At 45.2% G+C, this 13427-nt stretch overlaps 1 protein-coding gene across 1 annotated transcript in view; it reads right to left on the minus strand.

Moving 5' to 3' along the window:
* The window catches only part of ZNF407 (zinc finger protein 407), a 364894-nt gene that overhangs the window by 112784 nt on the left and 238683 nt on the right, over positions 1-13427 (minus strand). The window contains 1 exon segment of the mRNA XM_032470454.1: positions 3430-3608. Coding sequence (XP_032326345.1) covers positions 3430-3608 — 179 coding nt within the window.

Below are 13427 nucleotides of genomic sequence, written 5' to 3' on the forward strand. Positions count from 1 at the left end.
AGAATATGGACAATGTGAACAGGAAATGAATGCGGTAAATGACACACAGGGAACACGGAATATAGCACTGAACAGCCCCGTCATTTCTAGTACGTCTCAAACATCTCCCAAAGCTCACCACACGCTGGACATAAAAAGTGTCGACAAATTTCAAAGAACTGAAACAATTCAGACTATGGTCTGTAAGCACAAAAGCTGTAAGCTAGAAATCAATTTATATTAATTACTATTTCAATACTTAACAAAAAGATAATGAGAAAATCCCCAAATGCCTGGAAATCAAATACTACAGTTTCTAAATTATCCACTTTTATCTAAAAAAAAATATAAATAACCACTTGTATCTTGTTTTTCAAAAAAAAGATACAACCAGACCTGGAGCTCACATACAGCCTTTAATTCTCTGGAGGACAAAATGAAAAATGGTATCGAGACCATTTTTCCAGTTCCCAAGAATTGAGTAGAAAAAAAAAAAGAATTATCCACAGGAGCAAACAGAGAAGAAACCTGGGCAACCATGGGTGCTAAGCGCCACCACCTCAGTTTACTCACTGCACTGCTCTTCTAGATCCCAGGGGAACGGGGCTGACGCATCGCTGCCCCAGCCTACAGAGCGGAACCCTGAACCCGCAGGGTTCCAAGCTTGCAGAGGATGAGAGCTGCGCTAACCTCCCCGCCAGGCCAGGCCCACAGAAACATGGACTGCGACGGTGAGGAGCGGCTTCAGAGACTGCAGGGTCGCCTTGATGTGGGCGCACAATCTTAGCAGCACCTTCTTCTACAGAACAGTCTTCCAAAAAAATTAAATACCTTATTCTAACATGTACACTGCCAAATATCACCTCAACTAAAATTGAAAATGCCCCAGATGACATGACTGACAACCTTTCCTGTCGCTGTTGTTTAATGTCCCTTCTCACAAGACCATTTGGTGTGCGACACACGTGCTACGGCCTTGTCAGGTCCTGAGTGACTTTTGTTTTGGGTGGTTTAAAAGAACTGCATCGTATGCTCCCTGAGTCCTGGATGACAGGGTTTCCAGCACACTAACCGTGCTGACCACAGACAAAGCAGCCACCAGTATTCTGCAGGACTGGCTGTTGACCACTCCAGAGAGTCCACGCCACCACGTGACTGTCCACAGCACGGACCTCCAGGGACACATCACCCATGGCACCTGGTTCCTCCACCAGACCTCACAGGCAGGAGGGGCAGCCACAACCTGATTCAACAGCTTATTTCACATCGAGGAAGGCGTGTGTCACACGTTCTTACATGTATTACAGGTGATTCAGAATTATAAGGTTAAAAAGGCAGTCTAAAACCTTTGCCTTTTTAAAGTTCCCTCTTCACCGAGCTAAGTTTATCAAAACAAATATGTTACTGAGGAGCAAGGTTGCCACACCCAGGGCGTGGCACCCCACGTGGACCACATGGATTTCATTGAGGAATGCTATTCCGATTTAGGTAGAAAAAGTTTCTAACTTCTCTGTCATAAAAATATAAACAGAAAACTAGGATTTTGTGCACAAGAGCACTGCACCCACACAAGGAAACTAGGATGGGTTTTCTAAAACAGATTTTTATACAAATGATTTCTCAAAACGTAACATTCGCATCGGCGGCGGCGGTGTAAGCAAAGCAGCCCGAACTGTGCGGAACAACAAGAGGAGTGTGTTTCTTCGGTCTGCAATTAGCTTCCTCCCCCTTTCTTTAGTGTTTACTTCATTTAAAAGTTAGAGACACTTTATTTTGGGAAAATCACCCACTTTTAATGTCTAACGGTGCAAAGGAAGGGGAGACAGAACACGCTAATCCTGCATCTTGAGAAGCAGGTGCAGAGATGCCACCATGAAAACGGTGCCTTGCTGCCAGCCCACCGTCAATGTAGACCATTTGTGTGGCCATTTCTTGAAGCATCACCTTGTAGGCAGTATTTCTGGCACCTGTATTGTTGTGCAGTCATCTTAATAAAGAACCACAGGTACTAATGGCAGTAAGATGTTTCCATTTGACTTTCTTTTTGTGAACTAAAGCTGATAAACTGTCTAGTGCAAAACCTTTTCAGTAACAACCTCACCAAAACACAGAGTATTGACTTCTGTTTTTGTTTTCCAAAAAAAGCCCTGGATGCAACAGAGATGACCAAATCAGACATTCACCTTAATGTCTTAGGAGAGTCCATCATATGAGCACAAACAGAGAAATGTGGAAGAACACATCAGAAGAAAACAGATAATAAGCTTACATGCAGGTAGTGTCAAATGTATTCAGAACATTTTACTCCAGCTCAGATTACTCCCCAAGTTCTATTTCCTTTAACGTAGACGTTCCAGGAGCAAATATCGTTTACATATTCTGCAAAGGGAGCCTTGCATTTTGGGTGGGATTTCCCAAGACTCTCAAACATTCTTGTCACATCTCCAGCATCACCACCACGCGAGGCGCGGCAGTATCGTGCCAAGAGTTTCACAGCCATTTTCTTTTAAAATGCCCCCAGTAACCCTTTAAATAGACACCACCACGTGTCTTCGAGGTTATTTCATGGACTTAGCCTCCCCGAGGTCATGCAGCCAATAAAGAAAGGGAAAAGCAGAGTTTAAATGCAGCTCCAACTGATCCCAAAGCACCTGCTTAAAACAGCCCCTAGATCAACCGGCATTATTTGAATACAGCTCTGTCTGGGCTACACTTCAGAACTCCCTCTAAATTTCCTGCGGGTGAGACTTCCTCAGAGAGGCCCCACCCTGAGACTCCCGTCGCCCGGCTGTGCCACCCACGAGACAACACCAGGGCCTCGCCTGTGCACTGAGCACCAGGCTGGGCCGCAGGAATCGGTGAGCCCAGCCCTGTGGCTGTTGCTGCATCTCTGGTCCTTCCAGAGCACCTGACGTCCAACCCAACGAGGCGACAGTGATCTGAGAGGCCTCTGCCACCACCAAGACTCCCTAAAGCCCAGGTGACGGTCCCTCCTGGTTCCTGGGACCTGCGTGGCACCACGTTACCCCATCTGGGTCGCCCTGCGCCCTCCTCAGGCTTCACCAGATGATGGTGGTACAGGGGATAGGGCCTTACCCTTTAAATCATGAACATTTTTCAAAAAAATTTAAAATCTTATCAATTAGCCAAAATATGACGCTCAAACAACTACTGCTGCTTCAGATCGACCGCGTTTCAAGCACCTGCTGTCACTAACTCTGTCATCCTGGGCTGACTACGTGCCGTGTCTGCCCTTGACGTGAACAGACCCGGTTTCGCGGGGAGTGGGGTATGCGCGAGTGTGCTTCTTACAAGCCTTGTACGTCGCGAAGACACGGTCACGCCGGCTGCTACGTTTAAACAAATGCTGGCAAGTGGACACCAGCACAATCCCTACCGTGCCGAGTGACACGAAAGCCACGGCGCTCACGGGGCCGTTTCAGCGCTCACCCGCGTGCAGGTAGGCCAGGTCGGGGTTGTCCACGTCGGGGTGCTGCTCCTTCAGGTGGTTCCGGAACTCCGCGGGCACGTTGGTCCCGTGGTCGCACCTGGGGCAGTTGTACATCTTGACCCCCTCGTGCTTGCCCGTGTGCAGGATGTGTTTGCGGATGTTTTCAGCACAGTTTGACCTACAGGGTAGGAAAGAAAAGGAAGCGGAATTCAGGGCAAATCAGTAACACGCGCCCCCACGTCACGGTACCAGCTCCCACGCCCTCGGGCATGTCCGGCCCGGGCCGAGGGCCGCGCCCGCGTCAGACTTCACGGGCAGGACACGTGAGTCCCGCGGCCGAGCAGCCCCCGTGAACGCGGGGCTGATTTCTGGGTTGTTCTTTCACCGCAGCGACTGGCTTCTGTGCAGAAGTGGAGACACAAGACCCCAGTTCTGTGATTTCAACACGAAGTTCCTCTGGCACCACTTGAGGGCAGTGAAGGAGTCTCTTTGCTCCCGAGAACACACCTTCCGCCTCTGAGGAGCCGTGCAGAGCAGGCTCCGTCACCACCCCTGAATCCAGAGCGTGAAGGAAACAGAGACGCTTTGGCTTTTACGTTCTGTCGAGTGAGCTGCTTCTGACCAAGGCTCTAGAACAGCTGGAAGAAGGGACAGTAGCTGGAAACAGCCCCTGAACCCCGTATCTGGGCAGTGCGCTAAGTGCCAGAGCATTTCCCGTGCTGGTGCAGGTTTTCAACAGTGATTTCAGGGCTGAAAAACACAACTGAGGGCCCATGTATCTCACACCAAATTGTCCCTGAAAACAGATTCCTCTCCCACTGTTTCCTGCAGATGCAGAAATGCAAGGCCTGCAATGACCAGAAACCTGGGGCTAGGGTGCTGCTCGCGAGGCCCCTGGTCCCCGACCGCACCGGCCGCTTTGCTTCTGTCCGTGTCGTTGTTGGAACAGGAGTAAAAGGCATGCAGGTGCATGTGGGACGTGCTTAACTAGAAAGAAACACACCCTCGGGATGGCCTCCGATTTCCTACAGGGAGAAATTAAACGCCAGAAGAAATCAAGCATCTGTTTGTCAGACTTTCCTGAAGGTATTGCTGCAGAACAAAACCCTGCAGGATGACGGTCGAAGAAAAGCTTCTGTCTCCACACGAGGGAAGGAAACGGCTGGTATTTAGCAAATACGTTTCACAATGCACTTGTTCAGATTCTGGAAGACGCCACACAGAAGCTCTGTGGGCTGCCCCAGCACCTCCAGGTGGGGCTGCGTCTGTGTGTCATACCCGCCTGCACAGGGGACGCACCCTGGGGTGCGCTGTCAGCCCCGGTGGTACAGTAGCCACCGCATCGCTCACACGTCACAGCACAAACATCCTAGAAACTCTGAGACTCAGCAGACACGCTAGCTGGTCGCTCGGGACAGGAGGACAGTGAGCAAGTGTCATCTAAGCCAGTGGGGCTCAGGACAGCGGCACCAGGCCTTCTGCACACGGGTGCAGCTGACTGGCAAGTTCCGTCCTCGCGGAGGGGCGTCCTGCCCCACGGGGACGGTCCCACGACGGGACCCACGCCCAGGCCAGGTCCGACACCACGTGGACACGGCCAGCTCTCCACGGGCAGGAAGATGAAGTTATACGGATCCGTCTCCACCCAGGAACACGGACACACACACGGAACGTCAACGCAGCGACACGGCGATGCCCACTTCCCTCTTTTTCCAAATATACCTTAATGATTTACATATTAATATTTACATTAAAAAGTTTTAAATAACAGCAGAGGAAGAGGAGGGAGGAGGAGGGGGGGGAGAGGGGGCAGAACTAGAGCAGAGATTTCTCAGCTGGTTCCAGCTTGCCCTCGGCGAGGGCTCTGCCAGGTTCTGTGCCAAGTTCCCCCCAGAACTCAGACTAAGTGAATGTAAGACAGTCGGCGAGCACATGCACACACAGCTTATCTCTGTGAGTGCCGCTGCTGAACTACCAAACTTGCTTTTCACGTAAATTCCCTATTGTTAATTAATAAGCACTGTCATGGGGTAAAAATGGGTAAGAAGCTGGTGATCCATGTGCCTGCCCCCTGGCCGGGCACTTCGAGGCCATCCCAGGACCCCCCATGGTGGAGGCTGTGAGGGGCCAACCGGGAGGTGCGCTGAAGACAGACCCTGAATGGAGGTTTCTGTGTTCAGGGGCAGGTGTCTCAGGCCACCACAGCCCTCCTTCCTCATGGTATTTACATACCAAAGATACTAGCACCTTCGAAGGAAAGGGCGGGGTTTTAAGAGTCTCTGAAATGTCTCAGTATCCTCGGAATAAATAACAGCCTTGCCTCAGGCTGACAGAAGCAACAAGGAAAACATCTGAAGGCAAATGTCCATGTCTGTGATAATTGAAAGGAAGAGGACCATTTTTTAATTCCCCAACTAGCTGCGTGGACTGTTGCAACTTGCTCCCTAATTCTGCAGATCTCCCATTTCTTTTCCAGGGCATCACCGACACCCCGAAATTCACCCGTTTACTGACACTGGGGAGTGAAAACAAAACCTACTACTGTACATAACGAGCACTGTTTACTAGGACTGTTGTTCCTTTGGTGCCTCCAGTGTTACTTCCTTATGCAAAGAGCTAGGCACTAGGAGTCATCAAGGACGATCGCCCATCAAGGGAGGAAATTAAAGTGACGGAAACACACACATTTCAGGCATGATGCGCACTTCACTGGCGGGCAGTATAAGCAACGAGCCCTGGTCTTCAGCGAAGGAAGAAAGAGATGACTTTGAAAACAGAGTATTTTTTTTTTTGAGAAGGGTGTATCTTGGATAAAAATAAACCAGCACCTCTTAGTAGGTCAGCAGCACGTGGAATCTAACAGGAGACTATTACTGAAGCAAGCCCAGTCGGGAAGGGCGGGGTAAAAGATGAGAGGCTTCTTTTTACTTAAAAATATAGACTGAGACAAGAAGGAAGTGCTGTTGAACTTGGTACTGTAGGTTAAGGACCATTTCATACATATACTTTATACCTATTTGTTTTTCACTTATGATATATATACACTATCTAAATATATATATTATATATATGATAATATACAAACTTTACATAAATAATACATCTGTCTGTATATAATTCTCTGTTTTATACACACATATAAGAAACATTAAATACACGCAAACAGGAAGGAAAAATAGTCAATGTCTGTCTGCAATAGAAAAGACGTATTTCATATATTTCGTAGTTAATGGCATATTTGTATGCTATCATAGTCTACTCTTCTGCATCGAATGCCATGCAACATAAAGTTTTTTAAAATACTGGGACAAAAAGGAAACTTTCACAACTATAAAAATCAAACTATTCCAATCCAAGCCTAAAAACTAAAAGCTATAACATACTATAACAACATTGTTTAAAGCCGCACACCCACAAAAGAGGGGCAAACTGGAGCCCCTACACCTGAGGCTGCCACGAAACAGACAGCTGACGACGCAGCAAAGTCACAAGATCCAGTGAACAGGAAACAGACTGGATTCCTTCAGCTAAGAAATTCTGAGTGATTGTCAGCCCCAAAATGGTATTCTTCCCCCAAAGAGAGCGCACAAGCAGGACTTAGAACGGTGACCTGGAGCAGGAGGAAGGAAGCACAGGCCGTGCAGGAAAAGGAAGAAAGTCCTCAGGCAGCATTTCAGACACGGTCAACTCTGTGTTATTCAACTTAAGGAAAAAGAAGCTTAAAAAATTCTACTGAATATTTTTTCCTCTTTTGATGTGTTATTTTGGTTATTTAAAAAAACGCACCACTGAAGCTGTTGAAGAAAGGTACCTCCACACTTTTCAAACATCAAAAAAGTCTAACGGTGGACAGGGCAATAAAGTCTCCCTCTGCCCTCTGCCCCCTGCCCAGAGCTCCCTCACTCCGCCAGGGACACAGGATCCTGAATTTCCTGTCAATCTTCTGGGAGAATTAAGAACAAATTTTTCAATCTGCAAATAGACTGTATCTTCTTATCTCCCCCTTCCTTCACATAAACTTGTTGGCATAACACATCAGCACCTGACTTCTTCCCCTGATGACAGGGCATGGGGACCTCTCCACGAGAGTACACAAGAGCAGAGGGTCGTGACGCCTCTTTCTGCCCTCCTCCAGCCCCTCCCCTCCTTCACCTCCCTCCTCTCCTTTGTTAATAGCCACGTAGTACTTCACAGTAAGGACAGAGATCCTCTATTGATGAGCATTTAGGTTATTTCCAATCGTTTGCTAGTATAAACAAGGTTGAATGAATAATCTCGTGAAACACTTTCCATTTCTCAAGATGCCAAGAGAATCTCATGATGCCAAGTGGAATTGCTTCAAATATCAATGGGCATATGCTTTTGTGATTTTGATAAACGCTGCCAAATTGCCCTCCAGAGGAGTTGTCACAATTTACACTTCCACCAACAATGTTTGAGAGAGCCTGTTTCCGCACATTCGTGCCAATGGAGTGTGTTGTGTTACTAAACTTTCAAATTTTTGCCAATGTGGTGGGTGAAAAATGGTAGCTCACTAGGGTTTCAATTTTTAATTTTTCAAAGTTTAGTTTGCATTTCTTTTGTCATGAATAAAGTATCATTTCAAATATTGAGCTGTCTTATGTATTTTCTTTTCTCTGCACTATCTTCCCATATTTTTGATCAGCTTTTTTTTTACAGGGTTGTTAGTCACTCTTTTACAGATAAAGGAGATCGATTCTGTCTATGACAGAAGTAGCAAATACTTCTTTCTTAGTTTCAGACTGCCTCCATACCTTCTGACCATGGAGTATTTTTTTTTTTGTTATTGTATGGGAATAATATATATATATTACACACATGTATACACACACACACACTATATGTATCTCATCAGGCTGTGATGAGGATTAGAGTAAATGATATTAAACATGTTCAGAAAATACCATAGGTACTTATATTCATTTTTTTATTACTATTACTAGTCTTTCTATTGAATGCAATACAGTTCAACTATCTGGATCATTATTAGCAATCTTCTCACTGTATATGGAAAATAATTTCAATTCGTTTGAAAAATAGATTCCCCAGTTATATAGTGTATGCATGCATATACATTTAGAAATGCAATTTCTCTTTATGCTTGTTCAGAATATACCTTTTGAACTCATATTCTTGAAAATAATTACACTGTAGTTAAGTTTATGTACTGGAACAGGTGTATTATACAGTACATGTATTTATCTAAGAGTTCAGTTGAAAGAGGCTTCTACTGTATCTTTAAAACAGTAATCCAAAATTAATAAGGAATTTATGTAAACTAAATTTAAGATGTTTTCACGTTTTTTTTTTTTTAAACCAGTAGTATTTAATTATAAATTCACTGGGCAAAAACTGAGCCTAAGAAAGCTTGGGAAATCTCTGAGGGAGAAGAAAGTAAACCAGCGAGTCACTGCAGGTGGAGGATGGCGCCCCAACACAGCAGCTCAGGGCTTCTGTCCCCATTTACGTAACATGGCCCCAACACACAGTCCTCTGCCACTTACGTTCTCACTAAAGGACCCATAAGGAAAGCGTCCAATAGTCTTAGATTACTAAACAGTTGTGCTGGTTAAATTTGAAATTGGTTAGAAGCTACAAGAACAAAGAACTTGATATTCCTCTGGCTAAAATGGAACATTTTATCAATGATGTTTAGCAAACAGATGCATATCACTGGGATGCTAAACCCAATACATCACCAGGACAGAGAACACAAAGACCCAAGTGTACAAGGGATACAGATGTCACTTCAGATCAATGAGGAAATGATGCATTATACAACAAATGGTGTTCACTCAACTGCTACCACACGGGGAAAAGCAAGGTAGGCTCTTATGGTCCTATACCATGCAAAAATAAATGCCATTTGGATTTTAAGATTAACAGAAGAACAATAAACTATAAATTGTAAATATGCTAGAAGAAAATATTTTTATAATCTTAGGTTAGAAAGAGCTTTCCTGAAAAAAATTCAAAACCCAAATGCTATTAAAAATGTAGCAAAATTTACTTCATAAAAGTTAAAATTGCTATATAGCATAATATACCATAAATAAGGTTAAAGGACAGGGCAAAGAAATGGATAAAATCTATGTAACATACATAAAAATAAATGATTAGTATACAGACTACAAAATGAGCACCTATGATTAATAAGAAAAAGATAAAGATCTCAAAAACTGAATAAAAACATAAGGAAAACTTCATAACTGGAGATCTACAAATGGTCATGTAAGCATTAAATGACTCTAGTAACCAAGGAAATACCAATTAAAGCCTAAGGTAACAGAAGGGCAAAACTTAAGAAGCCTGACAGCGTGAACGGTGAGGAAAACGAATACCACTAGGAAGCGTCAGCAAAGGCTCTGGAAGACATTTGACGATAGCCTTCAAAGTTGAAATATACACCTACTCGTGGACTTAGGAGTACAATTTTTGGAAATAGCCACAAGGAGAATCATTAAGCCATTATTTATAACAACTAAACACCAGGGGAAATCTGAAAGTAGATGTTTGCTGACAGAGGAATGAGTCGTTAATCGGTGATGATCTGCACTAAAGATTTCTGTACTGATGAGAGGCAAGGGTCAACCTGCGAGCCAGCTTCCCGGAGTAAGAGCTGGTCTACGGAGCCCCATGGAAGCCAGCTACATCCTGGGAGGACACTGGGAGAGCAGAGCCTGGTCACAGGAAGAGGGTGTATCCCCCAACCATGAATGTTTAGTGGAAGCAGAACAAGGCAAGAGACCTGGCAGGCCAGGCCACGGGACGGCCCCAGCAAGGCCATGGAGGGTGGACGCCCCAGTCATCACAGGGCCTTCCCCAGCCCGCTGCTGGGCACTGTCGTGACCCTGAGTGTGACCCCCGAGCACCACAGGCACAACAGGCACAAGAGAGAGGAGGAGCAATGGCGATGCGCCCGTCTCTAGGTCTCCCAGCCAGTGCTGTGGTAGAAGGCCTGGCGTGCACGTGGCTCGTCAGTCACCCTTCCGTGTGGGACACAGGCCATTTAGCAGAACAAGGTGCGCCTGTGTGCTCCCATGGAAAGGCTTCCAAGGCGTTCTGTTACGTTAAAAAAAATAAATAAAGCAAGTCCCAGATAATACATATACGGATCTTTTCAGCTTCTTGGAACTATATAATATACTCATGCAGATGTATAAATGCATTAACACAGTGATCACCACGTCACCCAAATGTGGGTGACAGTTGTGTTTCCCGGGGGCACCTGATCCACGGTGGCTGATCAACATGTTAAATGGATATGAGAAGAAAGCCCAGCAAACTACGGAGGGTAATTCCATCCACAGAAAGGTTTTGACGGAGGGGACGTCCACATCTGCTCAATATAATTCTGGATCACTTGGATCATTTATGAGAACATCTTTATGTGTTACTCATGTAAAGCAAATATAATCAAAACATGGACGCTAAAAACAACCAGGCTGCGCAGCACACGCAGAATGTAAGTGTCATCAACACTCAAGCCGCAGAGCTGAATGGAGTCGGTGACCTAGGGGGACCCTTAAGTGTGAAGACTCTCGTGTTTACATGGAGGTAACTCAACCTGATGAGCCAAGTAGAAGACTTAAGCAAGGTAAGTTGTAAAGGTAATCACCTAGGAAACCAGAATGAACACTATAAAAAACATAGGGGAGAGAAGAGAGGTGAGGCGATAAGCGTGATCTTGAGCTACCTTTCTGGTCTGTGACAATAGCCAGATGCTGCTATGAACCATGAAACAGAGACTAAGCAAAGGTCCTAGGCTACCTCCAGCAGGACCAACATATGAGCGGTCACAAGTGGTTATCTCAGGAGAGCAGGGCGTGAAGAGGACTTGGAATGGAGGTTAGTAAGACTCTGCCTTTTCTCAAGATACTGTTAAAACAGTGAAAACAACACACAGTAGTGGTGAGTTTTATAGGCACCTAAGTAAAATAGGTATTTAAGAACAATGGCATAGTTCACTACTTACAAAATTATCCAAAGCCTTTTTTTTTCTTTCCCTAAGACAAAAAGGATTTACAGAAATCAGACGTAATCACAAAACAGAATCTTCTGAACATTTTCTGCAAAGCCAAATTTTAACTGACCAACTTCCGGATCAACTTCCTCTAAAGTCTATGTTTTCTCTTTCTTTCTTCCTAACTGGTGGCTAACTATAAAATAGGACAACGCCTATCAAGTCACTTGTTTATTATTTTCTGATTCTTTGAAATCAACTGCTTTGACAATAAAAACTGATGTACATTAATTTTTCCTCCCCATTTCTCAGCTATAATGATGCTAATATTATAATGTGGTACACAGTGATGTGCATCACCTGATGCTAAAACAGAACAGCCTCACAAGAGAAAGGAACGTGTGAGTCAGCACAGAAGTAAACGAAGTCTTACGATCGTATTCCACCCACTACTCTCGAGTGGACCTAAGTGTCCAGATTCCAGGCTGTGTCCCTGTCCACGTCTTCACAGCCATGTTCTGAGTGCAGCTCACAGAGAGGCCGCCCAAAGGCAGCCAGGGCGCCGGCCGCTGTATGACCCACCCACAGGTGGCTCTGCTCCCCTGCACATCTGGGTGCTGGTCTAAGAGCCCCAGGGCAAGGCTGCCCTTCAGACCCACTGTGAGGTCTTGCAGAATAGAAGTAAAGGGAGCCTAATTATTGCTATAATTTATGTGCAAAGGCTATGATTACAATAACAGTCTATTTTCATAGGTATTGACTTACTTTCAAAATGAACTTATTCAACATGTATTTATTTAGTGCCTACTATATTAAAAGAAACAAACTGAATCATTTTGGTTAAATCCTCAAGGACAATACAATTTGACAGGAGCGGTGAGTCACGTACCTCAATAATTGTAATAAAAGGTTATGCTTCATAAAAAGAAACTTAATTTTGAAACAGAGTTGAAAATCCCATCTGTCTACTTACAGGACTGACATCTTTCACTGAGAATAGCCTAAAATCACCTTGCTTTCCACATTATTCAAAATGTTTGACTAACTTCAACTGATTCCAAGTGATACGGATGAACTGACTCCAAGTGATACGCTCGCTAACACAGGGTGTACCCCCACCCCCGCCTTTGCTAGGATCTGCAGGCTGTTCCCCGCTCCTTCTGTTCCCAGAGTATGTGTAATTTCCCACCTTCCCTTCACCTTTCCTGTTTCCACGTTCACATCCACTGAAATCTCTTCTCTGTTCCAATCTCTGCTCACCTGGGTTTCTACACGTGGGTGGAGGAAGCCGCTTTGCCTCTAGCAGCCTGCTTCCCGCCTTCCGCCTTCCGTTCATTGTTCCGGGAGAACAATGAACATCACAGGGACGAAATGGTAAGAAGCGACAGGGAACTCGGTCTCTGTCAGGAACCCAAATTATTTTGTTAGAACTTAGCGTGTCAAGAATAGTCCGAGACACTTTGTGTTGTCACAGAACAAGACCTGGATGGAAACACGTGACCAGACCTGGACCATTCCCCCCACCCCGTTGTCGTAAGAAGGGGGCAGGGCCACCAGCCAGGGCAAGTCCTAGAGAACCTTGATTTCTCCTTGATTCTTCCTCACCCGGAAGAGAAAAAAAAAAAACGTTAAAATTTCATTAATTGTATCATTTCTTAATATACTGACATATTCTCAGTTTGGAAAAAGGCATCTCGCTTTGAGAAAAGTGCAACCTAGTAGACTTTCATCTGACACAAAGCAACAAGCTAAAAGCTCATATAAGTAAGTTTAAGTAATTACCAGACGCCCTATCCTATGTGCTTATGAGAAATGGAAATCCTGTCTCCCGGGTAAAACCACACGGCAGACACTTACGGTTGCCTATACTTTAACGAAACAGAAATCACCCAGCATCCTAATTGTCTGGCAGGAGGCCCACAGGCCTGCAGGAAAAGGGCCGCGGTGGCCAATGTTCCACACATTTCAATTAAACAAAATCACACATATTTCCTTACAGCAGGAATTCTGTGG

The sequence above is a fragment of the Camelus ferus genome, chromosome 30 (genome assembly GCF_009834535.1).
Source record: "Camelus ferus isolate YT-003-E chromosome 30, BCGSAC_Cfer_1.0, whole genome shotgun sequence".
Lineage (NCBI taxonomy): Eukaryota > Metazoa > Chordata > Mammalia > Artiodactyla > Camelidae > Camelus > Camelus ferus.